Consider the following 18,306-nt stretch of genomic DNA (forward strand, 5'->3'; position numbering starts at 1 on the left):
CACACCTGTCAGGTGGATGGATTATCTTGGCAAAGGAGAAATGCTCACTAACAGGCGGCATGTAAACAAATTTGTGGGCAAAATTGGAGAGAAATAAGCTTTTTGTCAGTATGGAAAATTTCTGTGATTTTCTATTTCAGCTCATGAAACATGGGACCAACAGTTTACATGTTGCATTTATATTTTTGTTCAGTATATTACCTTTGACATATCCTTTTGTAGCTCATGAACTAGATGATCATGGTCTGTTGATGTTGCTTCAGGATGATCTATTGTATGGACCACAACCTCGTACCTCGAAAAAGTCTGATGTTTACAATACAGTTTGACACTAATGTCATCAATGATGTAGTCAAACTTTCCCTCTAAATGTTTTGTGAGATCATGCATTAGCTCAAAGCAAGCTGTTTCCATGGTAACTTGCACTCCAACTCATGTGAAAACAAAATCGCTGTAAAGCAACATTTGTCCATTTCCAGCTTCTCCAGCTTTTATAAAGTGCGGACAAAGTCCACCAAGCTTGATGTCTTTCACCCTCCTATACAGCGCTGTAGTTGGATTATTCTGACGTTTTCATAAAATAAAAAAAATGAAAGTTGCCTAATTACTTTCGATCGGCTTGCCCTCTCGCGTCAGGGGGTATTTACCTACCAGTATTTAACTTCACTGAATGAGAAATGAGGAGCAGTGACCATGAAATGGCCCTCATCCCCCTCAGCCTCCACTTCCCCTCAGCTCAGTGCAGTTGAATAACGTAACACACACACACACACACACACAACCTTACAGAAAAATCCATCATCTGCAAAAGGATTTGACTCAACTAGAGGTCGATTAATTAGGGACGATTTCCAGTTTTCATACCGATCGGTAATTTGCATTTTTGGATGCCGATTATGGCAGATTACATTGCATTCCACGAGGAAACTGAGTGGCAGGCTGACCACCTGTTACACGATTGCAGCAAGGAGCCACGGTAAGTTGCTCGCTAGCATTACATTTATCTTATAAAAAATCAATCAATCTTCATATAATCACTAGTTAACTACACATGGTTGATGATATTGCTAGGTTAACTAGCTTGTCCTGCATTCCTACTTCGCCAAGCGAGGGATGATTTAACAAAAGCGCATTCGTGAAAAAAGTACAATTGTTGCACGAATTTACCTCACCATAAACATCAATGCCTTTCTTAAAATCAATATACAGAAGTATATATTTTTAAACCTGCATATTTGATTAAAAGAAATTCATGTTTGCAGGCAATATTAACCAGGGAAATTGTGTCACTTCTCTTGCATTCATTGGACGCAGAGTCAGGGTATATGCAACAGTTTGGGCCGCCTGGCTCGTTGCGAACTAATTTGCCAGAATTTTACATAATTATGACTTTACATTGAAGGTTGTGCAATGTAATAGAAATACTTAGACTTAGGGTTGCTGCCCTTTTGATAAAATACAGAACGGTTCCGTATTTCACTGAAAGAATAAACGTTTTGTTTTCGAAATGATAGTTTCTGGATTTGACCATATTAATGACCAACGGCTCGTATTTCTGTGTTTATTATATTATAATTAAGTCTATGATTTGATAGAGAAGTCTGACTGAGCAGTGGTAGGCAGCAGCATACTCGTAAGCATTCATTCAAACTTTACTGCGTTTGCCAGCAGCTCTTTGCAATGCTTGCTTCACAGCACTGTTTATGACTTCAAGCCTATCATCTCCCGAGATTAGGCTGGCAATACTAAAGTGTCTATAAGAACATCCAATAGTCAAAGGTATATGAAATACAAATGGTATAGAGAGAAATAGTCAACTCGTCATGATTCCTATAATAACTACAACCTAAAACTTCATAACTGAGAATATTGAAGAACTGGGAATATTGAACCACCAGCTTTCATATGTTCTGTGCAAGGAACTTAAACGTTAGCTTTTTTACATGGCACATATTGCACTTTTATTTTCTTCTCCAACACTGTGTTTTTGCATTATTTAAACCAAATTGAGCATGTTTCTTTATTTATTTGAGACTAAATAGATTTTATTTATGTATTATATTAAGTTAAAATAAGTGTTCATTGTTCATTCAGTATTGTTGTAATTGTCATTATTACATATATATATATATATATATATATCGGATATATATATATATAAATCGGCCGATTAATCGGCATCTGCTTTTTTTTGGTCCTCCAATTATCTGTATCGGTATCGGCATTGAAAATCATAATCGGTCGACCTCTAGACTCAACACAAGTTCAGGGAGAGAGGAAAAATAAATGAATATTTGTAGTGTTCTTGAACTGTGGTTCTTAATGTTGGCCTATAGAGGTCTTGCACTATGAAAGAGGAGTAGTACTGAAACTTCTAGCTACTCTGCTAAAGCAAATACAACGTTGGAGGGCTCAGGGTGTATGCCTTTTTTAATTAAATTTACAACATCATCCTTGCCAGTCTCTTTTAGGGGTCAAACATTTCAATAAGTACAGATCTATTCCATTCTGCATTTACTGAACAATTGTCTGCTCAAAATTGAATGTGGAAAACGAATGCCCTTGAAACATTGGTTCATCTATTCATTGAATAACTGGGAATAAAATAGAGTATGCAGCTTTTTGTCTCCTCAGCCGTTAGTCTACACTTAATAAAACAATTTTGGATATGAGTCTTCCGCTCCCACTCTACAAAGATGTTTGTGCTAAAATGGCCAGGATTTTACCATTTTTATGTCAGTGTGAAATAAGATAAAGTGTGGTTGCTGGTTGCGGACGTGGGGTTGTAACTGAGTTTTTTTTAAACAAGGTTTATGTGTGGTTGGCTTCTGCGGTGGTGCGCCGTGGGTTTGAAGGCATGGCTCGGATTGCGATGAGACACCCTACAGAAGTGCAGCGTGTCGGACAGAGATCATGTGCATCCAACCTGCACAGAGATCACCCAAACAACGACGACAAATACACCAAAGACAGAGCAACACTATGGATTTAATCCTACCATTTTTTGCTCTCCAAGAATGGGACTTGGAAAAGAAAATAAAGAAAATATCTTCATAAATCAAATAAAAAAACTTTGAAAAGACATCTAACCAACACAATAAAGGCCTATGGGGACTGTTGACATTGTTTGGTTGAATAGCCCTTCACTATTCCAAATGAATCCGTTAATAATGAAATGTTCAAGTTAAAGGTACGCAGAATTACAGAAGAGAGAACCTCATTTAATATCTATGAACCAACCAAGATGATGGACCCACTTTCAACCCATTTACTCCTTTTCAACCTGTTTACTTCTTGTTAACATGGATTTGACCTTAAAGGGACAATGTGCCTCTTAAAGGGACACAGTTACCCTCATGTCCAACCGTGACAATACTCCCACAGTGGGGTCTGAAATTTTTGACTCCCTTGATAAAGATGAGCAAAAATGACTGTATAAAATAAATAATTCAAATACTGAGCTACAGTATGCTCAGAATTGTTTAAAAATTATGTTATTGTATACTAATACAATTGGTCACAGAAGGAGATTATTTTTAAACAAGTAATATGCATTTTTTTCACAAAAAGGTAGGGGTCCCAATAATTCTAATTTCTAGGATAATGGTATTGAGCATTTTTCTAAAATGTTTTAAGAGTTGGAGAACACATTGGGAGGTATTTAAGACCATTCCTCCACACAGATTTCTTTCAGATCCTTGATATCCTTAGTCTGTGCTTAGACAAAGTATATCCCTCTTCAATTCAAACCAAAAGTTTTCAATGGGTTTCATGTCTGTAGACTGAGATGGCCATTGCAAAATTGAGATTTTGTGGCCAATTCACCATTTCTTTGTGGATTTTGATATGTGCTTGAGGTTATTATCTCGCTGGAAGATCCACTTATGGTGAAGTTTCAGCCTCTTGGCAGAGGCAACGAGGTTTCTGAAATAAAATGTTTAAGCAAAATAGCCACATAACATCAAAGATCCATCAACATATTTTACAGTAGGTATGGGGTACTTTTCTGCTCATGCATTCTAATTTCCACGTCAAACCCACTACTGGTATGCGTGTCCAGAGAGCTCTATTTTCATTTCATCCAACAAATGTAAAAGTCTGGAGTTGGCGTAATGGCATTATTAATTAAAACATTTAGGGTGTAGATCAGCTTTAATATTGCAGATAGATTTTGGCTTCCATTGATTTAATTGTTTGCATCATTTCCAATCTCCCGTATATATTCTTCTGTAAAAATATACAGTAGCATTCAGAAGTTTGGACACACCTACTCATTCAAGGGTTTTTCTTTATTTTGACTATTTTCTACACTGTAGAATAGTATCAAAACTATGAAATAACACATGGAATCATGTAGTAACCTAAAAAGTGTTAAACAAATCAAAATATTTTTGATTTTAGATTCTATGAGGTAGCCACCCCTTGCCTTGATGACAACTTTGCACACTCTTGGCTTTCTCTCAACCAGTTTCAACTCGAATGCTTTTCAACAATCTTGAAGGACTTCCTACAAATGCTGAGCATTGTTGGCTGCTTTTCCTTCACTCTGCAGTCTGACTCATCCCAAACTATCTCAATTGGGTTGATGTTGGGTGGTTGTGGAGGTCATCTGATGCACCACTCCATCACTCTCCTTAATGGTCAAATAGCCCTTACACAGCCTGGAGGTGTGTTGGGTCATTGTCCTGTTGAAAAACAAATGATAGTCCCACTAAGTGCAAACCAGATGGGCTGGCGTATCGCTGCAGAATGTTTTGGTAGCCCATGCTGGTTAAATTCTAAATAAATCACAGACACTGTCAACAGCAAAGCACCCCCACACCATCACAACCATCACACCTCCATGCTTCATGGTGGGAACCACACATGCGGAGATCATCCATTCACCGACTCTACGTCTCACAAAGACATTTACATTACATTTAAGTCATTTAGCAGACGCTCTTATCCAGAGCGACTTACAAATTGGTGAATTCACCTTCTGACATCCAGTGGAACAGCCACTTTACAATAGTGCATCTAAGTCATTAAGGGGGGGGGGGGAGAAGGATTACTTATCCTATCCTAGGTATTCCTTGAAGAGGTGGGGTTTCAGGTGTCTCCGGAAGGTGGTGATTGACTCCGCTGTCCTGGCGTCGTGAGGAGTTTGTTCCACCATTGGGGGCCAGAGCAGCGAACAGTTTTGACTGGGCTGAGCGGGAACTGTACTTCCTCAATGGTAGGGAGGCGAGCAGGCCAGAGGTGGATGAACGCAGTGCCCTTGCTTGGGTGTAGGGCCTGATCAGAGCCTGGAGGTACTGCGGTGCCGTTCCCCTCACAGCTCCGTAGGCAAGCACCATGGTCTTGTAGCGGATGCGAGCTTCAACTGGAAGCCAGTGGAGAGAGCGGAGGAGCGGGGTGACGTGAGAGAACTCAAGGTTGAACACCAGACGGGCTGCGGCGTTCTGGATGAGTTGTAGGGGGTTTAATGGCACAGGCAGGGAGCCCAGCCAACAGCGTTTAATCCAGACGGGAGATGACAAGTGCCTGGATTAGGACCTGCGCCGCTTCCTGTGTGAGGCAGGGTCGTACTCTGCGGATGTTGTAGAGCATGAACCTACAGGAACGGGCCACCGCCATGATGTTGGTTGAGAACGACAGGGTGTTGTCCAGGATCACGCCAAGGTTCTTAGCGCTCTGGGAGGAGGACACAATGGAGTTGTCAACCGTGATGGCGAGATCATGGAACGGGCAGTCCTTCCCCGGGAGGAAGAGCAGCTCCGTCTTGCCGAGGTTCAGCTTGAGGTGGTGATCCGTCATCCACACTGATATGTCTGCCAGACATGCAGAGATGCGATTCGCCACCTGGTCATCAGAAGGGGGAAAGGAGAAGATTAATTGTGTGTCGTCTGCATAGCAATGATAGGAGAGACCATGTGAGGTTATGACAGAGCCAAGTGACTTGGTGTATAGCGAGAATAGGAGAGGGCCTAGAACAGAGCCCTGGGGGACCCCAGTGGTGAGAGCGCGTGGCGAGGAGACAAATTCTCGCCACGCCACCTGGTAGGAGCGACCTGTCAGGTAGGACGCAATCAAGATACCCAACTCGGAGAGGGTGGAGAGGAGGATCTGATGGTTCACAGTATCGAAGGCAGCCGATAGGTCTAGAAGGATGAGAGCAGAGGAGAGAGAGTTAGCTTTAGCAGTGCGGAGCGCCTCCGTGATGCAGAGAAGAGCAGTCTCAGTTGAATGACTAGTCTTGAAACCTGACTGATTTGGATCAAGAAGGTCATTCTGAGAGAGATAGAGGGAGAGCTGGCCAAGGACGGCACGTTCAAGAGTTTTGGAGAGAAAAGAAAGAAGGGATACTGGTCTGTAGTTGTTGACATCGGAGGGATCGAGTGTAGGTTTCTTCAGAAGGGGTGCAACTCTCGCTCTCTTGAAGACGGAAGGGACGTAGCCAGCGGTCAGGGATGAGTTGATGAGCGAGGTGAGGTAAGGGAGAAGGTCCCCGGAAATGGTCTGGAGGAGAGAGGAGGGGATAGGGTCGAGCGGGCAGGTTGTTGGGCGGCCGGCCGTCACAAGAAGCGAGATTTCATCTGGAGAGAGAGGGGAGAAAGAGGTCAGAGCACAGGGTAGGGCAGTGTGAGCAGAACCAGCGGTGTCGTTTGACTTAGCAAACGAGGATCGGATGTCGTCGACCTTCTTTTCAAAATGGTTGACGAAGTCATCTGCAGAGAGGGAGGAGGGGGGGGGAGGATTCAGAAGGGAGGAGAAGGTGGCAAAGAGCTTCCTAGGGTTAGAGGCAGATGCTTGGAATTTAGAGTGGTAGAAAGTGGCTTTAGCAGCAGAGACAGAGGAGGAAAATGTAGAGAGGAGGGAGTGAAAGGATGCCAGGTCCGCAGGAGGCGGGTTTTCCTCCATTTCCGCTCGGCTGCCCGGAGCTCTGTTCTGTGAGCTCGCAATGAGTCATCGAGCCACGGAGCGGGAGGGGAGGACCGAGCCGGCCTGGAGGATAGGGGACATAGAGAGTCAAAGGATGCAGAAAGGGAAGAGAGGAGGGTTGAGGAGGCAGAGTCAGGAGAAAGGTTGGAGAAGGTATGAGCAGAGGGAAGAGATGAAAGGATGGAAGAGGAAAGAGTAGCGGGGGAGAGAGAGCGAAGGTTGGGACGGCGCGATACCATCCGAGTAGGGGCAGTGTGGGAAGTGTTGGATGAGAGCGAGAGGGAAAAGGATACAAGGTAGTGGTCGGAGACTTGGAGGGGAGTTGCAGTGAGGTTAGTGGAAGAACAGCATCTAGTAAAGATGAGGTCGAGCGTATTGCCTGCCTTGTGAGTAGGGGGAAGGTGAGAGGGTGAGGTCAAAAGAGGAGAGGAGTGGAAAGAAGGAGGCAGAGAGGAATGAGTCAAAGGTAGACGTGGGGAGGTTAAAGTCGCCCAGGACTGTGAGAGGTGAGCCGTCCTCAGGAAAGGAGCTTATCAAGGCATCAAGCTCATTGATGAACTCTCCGAGGGAACCTGGAGGGCGATAAATGATAAGAATGTTAAGCTTGAAAGGGCTGGTAACTGTGACAGCATGGAATTCAAAGGAGGCGATAGATAGATGGGTAAGGGGAGAGAGAGAGAATGACCACTTGGGAGAGATGAGGATCCCGGTGCCACCACCCCGCTGACCAGAAGCTCTCGGGGTGTGCGAGAACACGTGGGTGGACGAAGAGAGAGCAGTAGGAGTAGCAGTGTTATCTGTGGTGATCCATGTTTCCGTCAGTGCCAGGAAGTCGAGGGACTGGAGGGAGGCATAGGCTGAGATGAACTCTGCCTTGTTGGCCGCAGATCGGCAGTTCCAGAGGCTACCGGAGACCAGGAACTCCACGTGGGTCGTGCGCGCTGGGACCACCAGATTAGGGTGGCCGCGGCCACGCGGTGTGGAGCGTTTGTATGGTCTGTGCAGAGAGGAGAGAACAGGGATAGATAGACACATAGTTAACAGGGTACAGAAGAGGCTACGCTAATGCAAAGGAGATTGGAATGACAAGTGGACTACACGTCTCGAATGTTCAGAAAGTTAAGCTTACGTAGCAAGAATCTTATTGACTAAAATGATTGAAATGAAACAGTACTGCTGGAGTAGGCTAGCTGGTAGTGGCTGCGATGTTGACACTACACTAATCAAGTCGTTCCGTCGAGTGTAATAGTTTCTACAGTGCTGCTATTCGGGGGCTAGCTGGCTAGCTAGCAAGGTTGATTGCGTTGGAACCAAAAATCTAAAATTTGAACTTATCAGACCAAAGTACAGATGTCCACTTGTCTAATGTCCATTGCTCATGTTTCTTGGCCCAAGCATGTCTCTTATTATTATTGGTGTCCTTTAGAAGTGGTTTATTTGCAGCAATTCGACCCTGAAGGCCTGATTCACGCAGTCTCCTCTGAACATTTGTTACTTGAACTCTGTGAAGCATTTATTTGGGCTGCAATCTGAGGTGCAGTTAACTCTATTGAACTTATCCTCTCCAGCAGAGGTAACTCTGGGGCTTCCTTTCCTGTGGCGGTCCTCATGAGAGCCAGTTTCATCATAACTCTTGATGGTTTTTGCGACTGCACTTGAAGAAACTTTCTAAGTTCTTGCCATTTTCCGGATTGACTGACCTTCATGTCTTAAGGTAATGATGGACTGTCATTTCTCTTTGACTATTTGAGCTGTTCTTGCCATACTATGGACTTGGTCTTTTACCCCTACCTTGCCACAACACAACTGATTGTGTCAAATGCATTAAGAAGAAAATAAATTCCACAAATTAACTTTTAAGATGTCACACCTGTTAATTGAAATGCATTCCAGGTGACTACCTGATGAAGCTTGTAGAGAGAATGCAAAGACTGTGCAAAGCTGTCATCAAGGCAAAGTGTGGCTGCTGTGAAGATTCTCAAATATAAAATATATTTTAATTTTAACACTTTTTTGGTTACTACATGATTCCATATGTGTTATATCATAGTTTTGATGTCTTCACTATTATTCTACAATGTAGTAAATAGTCAAAGAAAAAAACCTTGTATGAGTAGGTGTGTCCAAACTGTTGACTGGTATGTATATATATTTGTTATATATTTTCCTTTATTATTTTCCCCTTACCCTACATTCCCATCCCTAATTGGAGTAAACTAATGGACAACTAGCTTTTCGACTTCTAGCTTTTACATACTATATACTGTACATTTTAAGGACACAGTATATTTTACAATAGTTATCTTTTGTTTGTTTTTTGTCCCATCCTTGTTTGTGTTTACCCTTAACCCCCCCATCTATCACTGAAGTCCATTCAGTTTTGATTTCTATTTGCAATATTATTATTATTTAAATGTGCAATGATGTTTCACATAAGCTCTGAACCTTTCTATAGAAACTAACCTCTCTTAGTTTCTACAGATTGTGAATTAAAGATACATTTTTTTGCTAAGAGTATTATTATATTATTGATCAATTGACCTGGACTTTTCAAATCACCCAGCAGTGCTAAATGAAATTGGCACTTAGATTCTATTGGAACTGGTGCTTTGGTCAGTGGTGGGTGTGGCCAGTGGTGGGTGTGGCCAGTGGTGGGTGTGGCCCGTGGTGGGTGTGGCCAGTGGTGGGTGTGGCACCAAAATGACAATGTATGAGTCGAAAGAAAACCCATACCTACTGTAAAATATGGTGTTGGGACCACACTGTATATTTAACCATTCACAGTCAGGTAAGTTCATAATATCGTTATGGAAGATTCGTTTTGGAAATGCGAAGTGTGTGGAATGTGCAGACGGGGAGCGCGGATGCTGTGTGAGATTGGGTGATTTAAGTGCCTTTAATAACCTTTCACAAACACCCAGGAGAGTGATGTAAAGCTCGGCAGCTCTCATCAGAGACCTCATGGCCCAGCCTGGCCCCCATTCATCATCCTGACACTGCCTGACAGCCACGCTGCCTGCCTGGCTACACCCCCTCTTCCTGCTGCCTCCTTAAAACCCCACCCCCTTTTTCTTTCTATATCTTTCTCAGTTTGGCTCTCGTCCTCTCTTTCTTCCCCCTCTTTCTTTCATTCTCTCCCCTTTTCTCTCTTTCTTTCCTTCTCCCTTGTTCTCTCTCACTCCCTTCTTGCTCTCCCTTCTCTCGCTACCTCTCTTTTTCTCTCTCCTGATGGGTAATAGAGATTGCTGCAGGCCTCTCTGACAGGGGGAAAACAGCATTAGATGCTGTGCTGGGGCCGGGCATGGCAGGATCTAAGGAGCCAAACCATAGAGGGCCAGGTTACACAGCCATATGCCTCATAACTATATAATATCTGTGTTCACACCTTCTCCCCAGCTGCTTGTAAAAGCGTGTTACCTGGAGCACTAATGTTATGGGGAGAGAGAGGGATGTTTTTGGTCTTGGACATGCAATTGGAAATAGAAGTACAGACGTAAGTGTGGAGGCAATATACAGCCATGTAAGTACAGACATGTAAGTGTGAATCAATATATATATATATATATATATATATATATATATATATTGATTGATTGATTTCAATTGCATGCCAGCTGCTACTGCCTGTACATACATACATACATACATACATACACACACACACACACACACACACACACACACACACACACACACACACACACACACACACACACACATACATACACACACACATTCACACTACACATACACACACACACACACACACACACACACACACACACACACACACACACACACACACACACACACACACACACACACACACACATATACACATACATACATACATACACATACACATATACACACACATACACATATACACACACATACACACACACACACACACACACACGCACACACACACACACACACACACACACACATATACACACATACACACACACACACACACACACACACACACACACACACATACATACATACATACATACACACATACACACATACACACATACACTCACTCACTCACTCACTCACTCACTCACTCAGCAAAAAAAGAAAGGTCCCTTTTTCAGGACCCTGTCTTTCAAAGACAATTCGTAAAAATCCAAATAACTTTACAGATCTTCATTGTAAAGGGTTTAAACACTGTTTCCCATGCTTATTCAATTTTTACCTTTATTTAACTAGGCAAGTCAGTTAAGAACAAATTCTTATTTTCAATTATGGCTTTGGAACAGCGGGTTAACTGCCTGTTCAGGGGTAGAACGACAGATTTGTACCTTCCGGTTACTAGTCCAACGCTCTAACCACTAGGCTACCCTGCCTCCCCCAATGAAACATAAACAATTAATCAACATGCACCTGTGGAACGGTCTTCAAGACACTAACAGCTTACAGACGGTAGGCAATTAAGGTCACAGTTATGAAAATTTAGGACACTAAAGAGGCCTTTCTACTGACTCTGAAAAACACCAAAAGAAATATGCCCAGGGTCCCGGCTCATCTGTGTGAGCGTGCCTTAGGCATGCTGCAAGGAGGCATGAGGACTGCAGATGTGGCCAGGGCAATAAATTGCAATGGCCGTACCGTGAGACGACAGGATGGACAGCTGATCGTCCTCGCAGTGGCAGACCACGTGTAACAACACCTGCACAGGATCGGTACATCCGAACATCACACCTGCGGAACAGGTACAGGATGGCAACAACAACTGCCCGAGTTACACCAGGAACGCACAATCCCTCCATCAGTGCTCAGACTGTCCGCAATAGGCTGAGAGAGGCTGGACTGAGGCTTGTAGGCCTGTTGTAAGGCAGGTCCTCATCACACATCACAGGCAACAACGTTGGGCACAAACCCACCATCGCTGGACCAGACAGGACTGGCAAAAAGTGCTCTTCACTGACGAGTCGTGGTTTTGTCTCACCAAGGGTGATGGTCGGTTTCGCATTTATCATCGAAGGAATGAGCATTACACTGAGGCCTGTACTCTGGAGCGGGATCAATTTGGAGGTGGATGGTCCGTCATGGTCTGGGACGGTGTGTCACAGCATCATCGGACTGAGCTTGTTGTCATTGCAGGCAATCCCGACGCTGTGCGTTACAGGGACGTAACTGTATCTGGTGTATCTGGTGGCCAGTATCAGTATCTGGTGTATCTGGTGCCCACACCAGATACGGACTGTTACTTTTGACCCCCCCCCCCCTTTGTTCAGGGACACATCATTCCATTTCTGTTAGTCACATGCCTGTGGAACTTGTTAAATTTATGTCTCAGTTGTTGAATCTTGTTATGTTCATACAAATATTTACACATGTTAAGTTTGCTGAAAATTAACACAGTTGACAGTGAGAGGACGTTTCTTTTTTTGCTGAGTTTACATACATACACAACAGTATACCATTAGTGGTATATGAACAATAAATATTTCAGACACACAACAATTGTCCAGAATCCCAGTCAGGGAGAAGAACAGCCATTCTCTCTTTGGCCTCCTTATCGACTGACTGACTCTTGACCCCTTTAGAAGTAAGAATGTTTCCAAAGTATATATTCTGTCAGAATCCCAGTTACCCAAGATATTCCCATTGAACTGAAATACCTCAGTGCTGCTAGATGATAACCAATTAGCCGCTGACAAGCTCTTTTTCCACCTGAAGTGCCCCTGAGGCGATGTTTTCCTGTGTGTTCCGTTGTAAAGGATACACTTCAACTGGTTCCTTAGGTACCAGCGGATGGTCAAGGTCTGCACGGAGGTTGGTTTCGACCCACAGACAAGAGTGGTAATTGTGTTTCACCAAATCAAATTCAATCACAGATAAGAATCCCTCCTGCCGAGATAGAGAGCTCAGTGCTGTTTGGAGAAGAGCAGGACCATGATTGCTGTTCCTCACTGTCACAGGCACTGAACGAAAGGCAACCCCAATTCCAATCACTGATCACAATCAAGTCATACACTCTCTGCTCTGTTCTCGTGGTCTCCCACATCCATGCACCTGTAGACTACACTACACTGGCACATACTATAGGTTTGTTTCCCGAACCCAGATTGAGCCTAGTCTTGGACTAAAAAGCATTTTCGATATGGCACTTTTGATTTTCCAGTAACTTTGCTAGAATGGAGATATGTGTCAGTGTGCAGATTTGAATCACATTTGTTTTTATCACCAACCCTTGAATTACCATTATTAGTCATTGTACCTCAAAAGTGGTATTTTTCAGAAGTCTGATTTTCTCTGTGCTGATTTAGAACATGAAGAATATCTAACCCGCAGTGCCTGTGTTTAGAATGCATTACTGTAAACCACCAGATTGTTAGCAGAGTGGTTCTGGGCTAAAGTTCCTGGGAGGAAAGCCATTTCTAAGAGGCACCTGGCAATGAACACTTAATGATGAGGACTTAGTGCAACCCCGAAGGCGGTCTATACCCCTGATAATATGGTAATACCTCTGTATACTCTCCACCCGGGAAATGTGTGGATGGCTTGGCCCCTTTGGTAGACTGGCTGGAGGAAAGTCCAGTTATCCAGAGATTTGTGTTACCACAGATAAAATGCAGCCAGAGAGCACAGGCTCCTAGCAATTCCTCAAATGATTTCAAGATTCCTTAGTGCATTTCTGCATAAATATTTCCGTTAAGATATTCTAGTAGTTATTGACCAAGGCTGAATTACACAACATACATTATTTTTCTACTGAATATGTGTTTTGTATTCACTGTGGTTAGATTTATGACAGTATGTGGGAAAACTGCATGATGCGTGATTTCTGTGATTATGCGAGATTGGAGATGCAGAGCTTTTTATATATATTTATCTCACTGGGGACTTCTCCTATTGTTGTGTTGCCAATTTACTCAAGGTTGGTGGAATGGCTTGGAGGCGTTTTCCATGAAAGAAGGCAATGAGTTCAGCAACCAAACACGATTAAAGTGTACATGCCAAAAGTATTTCTCTAAAGTACATAAACAACAGGACCTAGAGGGCTCTTGTGATTCATCCTGAAACTGCAACATTAATGCTGCAATCTGGGATTTATTTCTTAGAAAAATGGCAGCCCCACTCTTGTTGTGGTTTAAGCTTCAACACACAATGGATTGAAAACTCTGTTGAACAGATACCCAGATCCCACATTATTCCTTTAAGTGAGATTCACTGAGATTCTCCAAGTAAGATTCTCTGTGCATACCAAAAACAATATAACAATATACAATATATCAATATGCAAAATTATATACAATAGATGTTTGCTCAACAGTATATTTGAGGTTAAGCCATTGGTTAATTTATAGCGAGAATAAGCCGGCCACTGTTTGACTCGTTTCTTTTTTAACAACATGAGCTGCTGACAGCATTATAATATGTTGTGTTAAAACAACTACGAAGGAGAATCACTCTCCCTCCCTCTCCCTCTCTCCCTGTAGAGAGGTTGATATCTCACGGCAGATTCCCCCAGACAGACTTATTGGGCCTTAAGCATGGGAGGAGAATGAACAAAGCTCTCAATAAATCAATGCGACACTCAGGAATGGCGGTAGTCAAATTGCTTTGTGGTGTTGCTTCACGCTGAAGTAGATGTACCCTGAGTGTACAAAACATTTCCATGACATATACTGACCCCGTGAGTCAACATGGGCCAGCATCCCTGTGGTACACATTCGACACCTTGTAGAGTCTATGCCCCAACGGATTGTGGCTGTTCTGAGGGCAAAAGGGGGTGCAACTCAATATTAGGAAGGTGTTCCTAATTTGTTGTACACTCAGTGTAAATTCAGCATGACAGCCTTTGTTTTTGTTGCTTCTGGATATTCTTAATTGAGAGACCGAGTGACAGATTACTTATATGATATGGTATGGAGAAAGAGGCAATCTGGGAAATCTTTATTGTTGTTTGAATACCAGATTGGCCCTTTAAAGTGTGATAATAATGTGCTGCAGTGTGGACTCGGTGTGGGCAGATGACAAAAACACCTCTCGTCTAATTTTCCCCTCTCTTGTTTGTCTTGTTGTTGTTGTAGAAAGGGAATCAAGTGGACATGACGACAGGCGGCTGCGGAGGGGGTGTCCAGGTTGGCACCAGAGACGTGTCCTTGGATTCCCTGAACAAGTTGAACAGCAGTGGGCTGGGGCTGTACCCAGAGACAGAGCTAAGGCCCAGTAGCGGTGACTGCTCCTGTTCCGCAGGTGAGAGAGAAGAGGACTGTTGCAGCAGGGTTGACAACGAGCCCTCGTCGTCCAGCTACTACTCCAACAAGCCCGGGGCCGAGTGTGTGGGTTCTCTCGGCGATTCGCTCTACGACAGCTTCTCCTCATGCACCAGTCAAGGCTCCAACGATGTGTAGAGTAAGAAAGTGGAGGCCGGGAATGATCCTGTGGAGTCCTCTGCTACTCCCACCAACCGAAGCACTTAGGTCACAAGGAAGGAAGTGATGTCATAGGTGATGTCATAAGATAAGGACGTGAACCCAGACTGTACAGTTTGCATGACCTCTAACCTGGACAATTAAACTATAGGCTACAACCTTACCACCGTTCAAGGTGTGGAAAGCAATATTAGAAATTGTCTTCTAGCGTAATGTATTTTTTCCCGAAGGGGGAATGTTTTTTTTATCATTGCACTGTAAAAAAAATACTGTACAAAGTTTTTAAGGAATTTAAAAAGTGAAATTCAACTTGAAGACACAACTAGAGTAAATACCACCAAATCAAACCAATCAGTAATATCATCAGGAGCAACTGAGGATGCCTAGTAGTGTGAAGCAATACCTTAAGACTCATCAAATGTGCAAAAAACTATTACGGTTGTTGGATGTGGATAGATGGTTTTCTCACTGATCATTATTTCTCAAATTTGAATTGGAACAATGTTTTACTGCCACAGTGTTGTATGTCATAATGGCAGGCCTACACACCACAACTACCATCTTGCAATACACTGCAAGCCATACCATGCAATCATAGCTCCTAAAGCCATTGGCTCAAACGTGTACGATTTCCAGACTGCTGTGGTATCTTGAAAGTTGCATGGTGAACTAGAATGTGACACACATTAGAACAAGAACAAATAATGTATTTTATTTTTGAAGTGGTGTGATTTATACTTTATATTAAGTGACCTAAATACATGCATATGCACATTTAATTGAACCACCAGTACTGTGGAATCTTAAAGAATAATATCCTGCATATTGAATGTACTGGAGTCAGTATTGACTTTGAGTTGTAATACAGATGTGAAATACATGATCAATACACAATCAATCATTTCTACCAGCAAGTCAAAACTGTCAAGCTGAACTTCAACTGCTGTGTAGTGGCTTAAAGGGATACTTTGGAATATTTGGCAACAAATCCGTTTGTCTTCATCCCCAGTCAGATGAACTCATGGAGGCCATTATTATGTCTCTGCATCAAGTATGAAGGAAGTTAGAGTTAGTTGTGTGAGCCAATGCTAACTAGCGTTAGCGCAATGGCTGGACGTCTATGGTATCTACTAGCATGCTAGCAGTTACCATAGCCTTCCAGTCATTATGAGAACATTTAGCAGCTGACTTCAAACTGCAGGCAGAGACATAAGGGTATCCACGAATTCATCTGACTCTGGGGAAGTAGAAAAAAATCCTGAAGTATCCCGTACCATCACCATTGTACTTGGGTCACTCAGTATTTAATGTAAACAGAACTAAACTAGTGTCTGAATGTTACTTATGAATCAGAAACTTCTGTTGGCTTCAATAACACATTTACGGAGCAAGGTCTATGCTAGTAGCTCAGGGAAAATGCAACGCTTATACCTAGTTACCTTGAATATAAGGTTAAAACTCACGGAAAATGCTGACATTTTTTTAAAATGGAAAACAGACATTTTTTGAAAAGTAAAACCTTCATGAACTCCAGGATAACAGAACTGTTGAAATTGTGTCTCTTGTAGAATCATAAAACACTCCTTTCTTTGTATATTTTCTTTGTGTGTTAAATACTGCAATTAAGTTAATATCAGAATGGAGCATTGCTGACTGGTATATGCAATTTTAAATTTAAATCATTGTGTTACGTTTCCCAATCATTCAACCTTGTCTATATGTCTTCTGATTGAGAACAGCTCAACTTTTCTTGACCGTTTCCTCGTTTTGTGACTTCCTTAGGGTTTGTCGATAAAAAATGTTTTATTTTGTCGAATAAAAGCTACAACTGCAACCCTTTATCACTTTATCCAATAACACATTTGAACGTAATAGGAATACATCATCATGCCAAACGTGCGTAATTTGATTCTGGTGCTAATCAAAACAGATTGTGTACGTTTCATTGTTTGAACTATTTTCCATGAAACTGTTAACAATATGTAAGGAGAGTCTTGCTAAGACCATAATGTGTATTTTTTTCTAGCTGACGAGTATTTATATCCCACTTTTTGTACATGGACCTGTATAGTGTTGTTTAATTGCCCTACTTCACATCTTCTCTGCTTGATTGTTCCTTTGTAAGAGAACCTGTTACCAGCAGTGTTACTTTGGTAATTACGTGTGCAATTTTGGCTGTTACATTAGACTTTTAATTATATATTTTATGTAATCATTTCCAATAAAAATAAAAATAAATGATTTCCTATTTTCAATTTGGTGCAGCTTCCGTAACTGTTGGAGGTTGAAGTTTGTGTGTGCGTGTGCGTGCGTGCTGTCATACAGGTGTGCGTTCAATATCATATACTGTAGTCAAATGTAAGGTACTATAGTCACAAGGAACAGTGAGATCTTCACTGATCTTTGCCATTGCGCTCATAAATGTGTACCTGAAATGTCTGTATGTAGGCTACAGCAGGGAATTGTTAATAATGGCAAGGGAAAGTTTGATCCTCGTCCTATCTTCAAATGCTTGCCATAAAGCTCATGTCATATTCTTCAACTATAAAACGTGTTAAACGTATAGCCCGTTTTCACCGAGCTTTACTCTCTGAGACAGTCCTTATAAAGCAGGGGGATTTATAACAATTAGTCTCTTGATGGGTAATTATGTGACTATAAATAAAAGTAATTCATTCAGCCACCCTAGTGACTTCCAAACATTCTCTCTCGCTCTCTCTCCCACCTCTCTCTCTCTCTGTCTCCCTCTCTCTCTCTCTCTCTCTAACACGAAACGTACAAGATCCATAACAGACAGAAGAACCACGAGATGATCTCAACGAATGTATTTAAGGAATAGTAGCCTTTCTAAATATGGTTAAATGTGTATGACTGCCAACGGTGCATTCCATGCCCAAAAGCCTATCCAAAGGTGACTTTTTCATATTTGGACGCAATTTAACAGTCACGGATCTGCGTGTGTAGGATATGAGTGATTGATGAATTGCTT

The 18,306-nt window shown here is 42.5% G+C and overlaps 1 protein-coding gene across 2 annotated transcripts in view; it reads left to right on the plus strand.

Moving 5' to 3' along the window:
• Nucleotides 1–17,572, plus strand: part of LOC135542580 (nck-associated protein 5-like) — a 188,791-nt gene extending 171,219 nt beyond the window's left edge. For both annotated transcript variants that reach the window (XM_064969668.1, XM_064969669.1), the window contains one exon: nucleotides 14,973–17,572. In XM_064969668.1, the coding sequence (XP_064825740.1) occupies nucleotides 14,973–15,296 (324 nt within the window). In that variant the 3' untranslated portion in view covers nucleotides 15,297–17,572. The remainder of the gene's footprint in view (nucleotides 1–14,972) is intronic.
• Nucleotides 17,573–18,306: the final 734 nt, after the last annotated feature.

This window comes from Oncorhynchus masou, chromosome 6 (assembly GCF_036934945.1).
Source record: "Oncorhynchus masou masou isolate Uvic2021 chromosome 6, UVic_Omas_1.1, whole genome shotgun sequence".
In the NCBI taxonomy this organism is placed as follows: domain Eukaryota; kingdom Metazoa; phylum Chordata; class Actinopteri; order Salmoniformes; family Salmonidae; genus Oncorhynchus; species Oncorhynchus masou.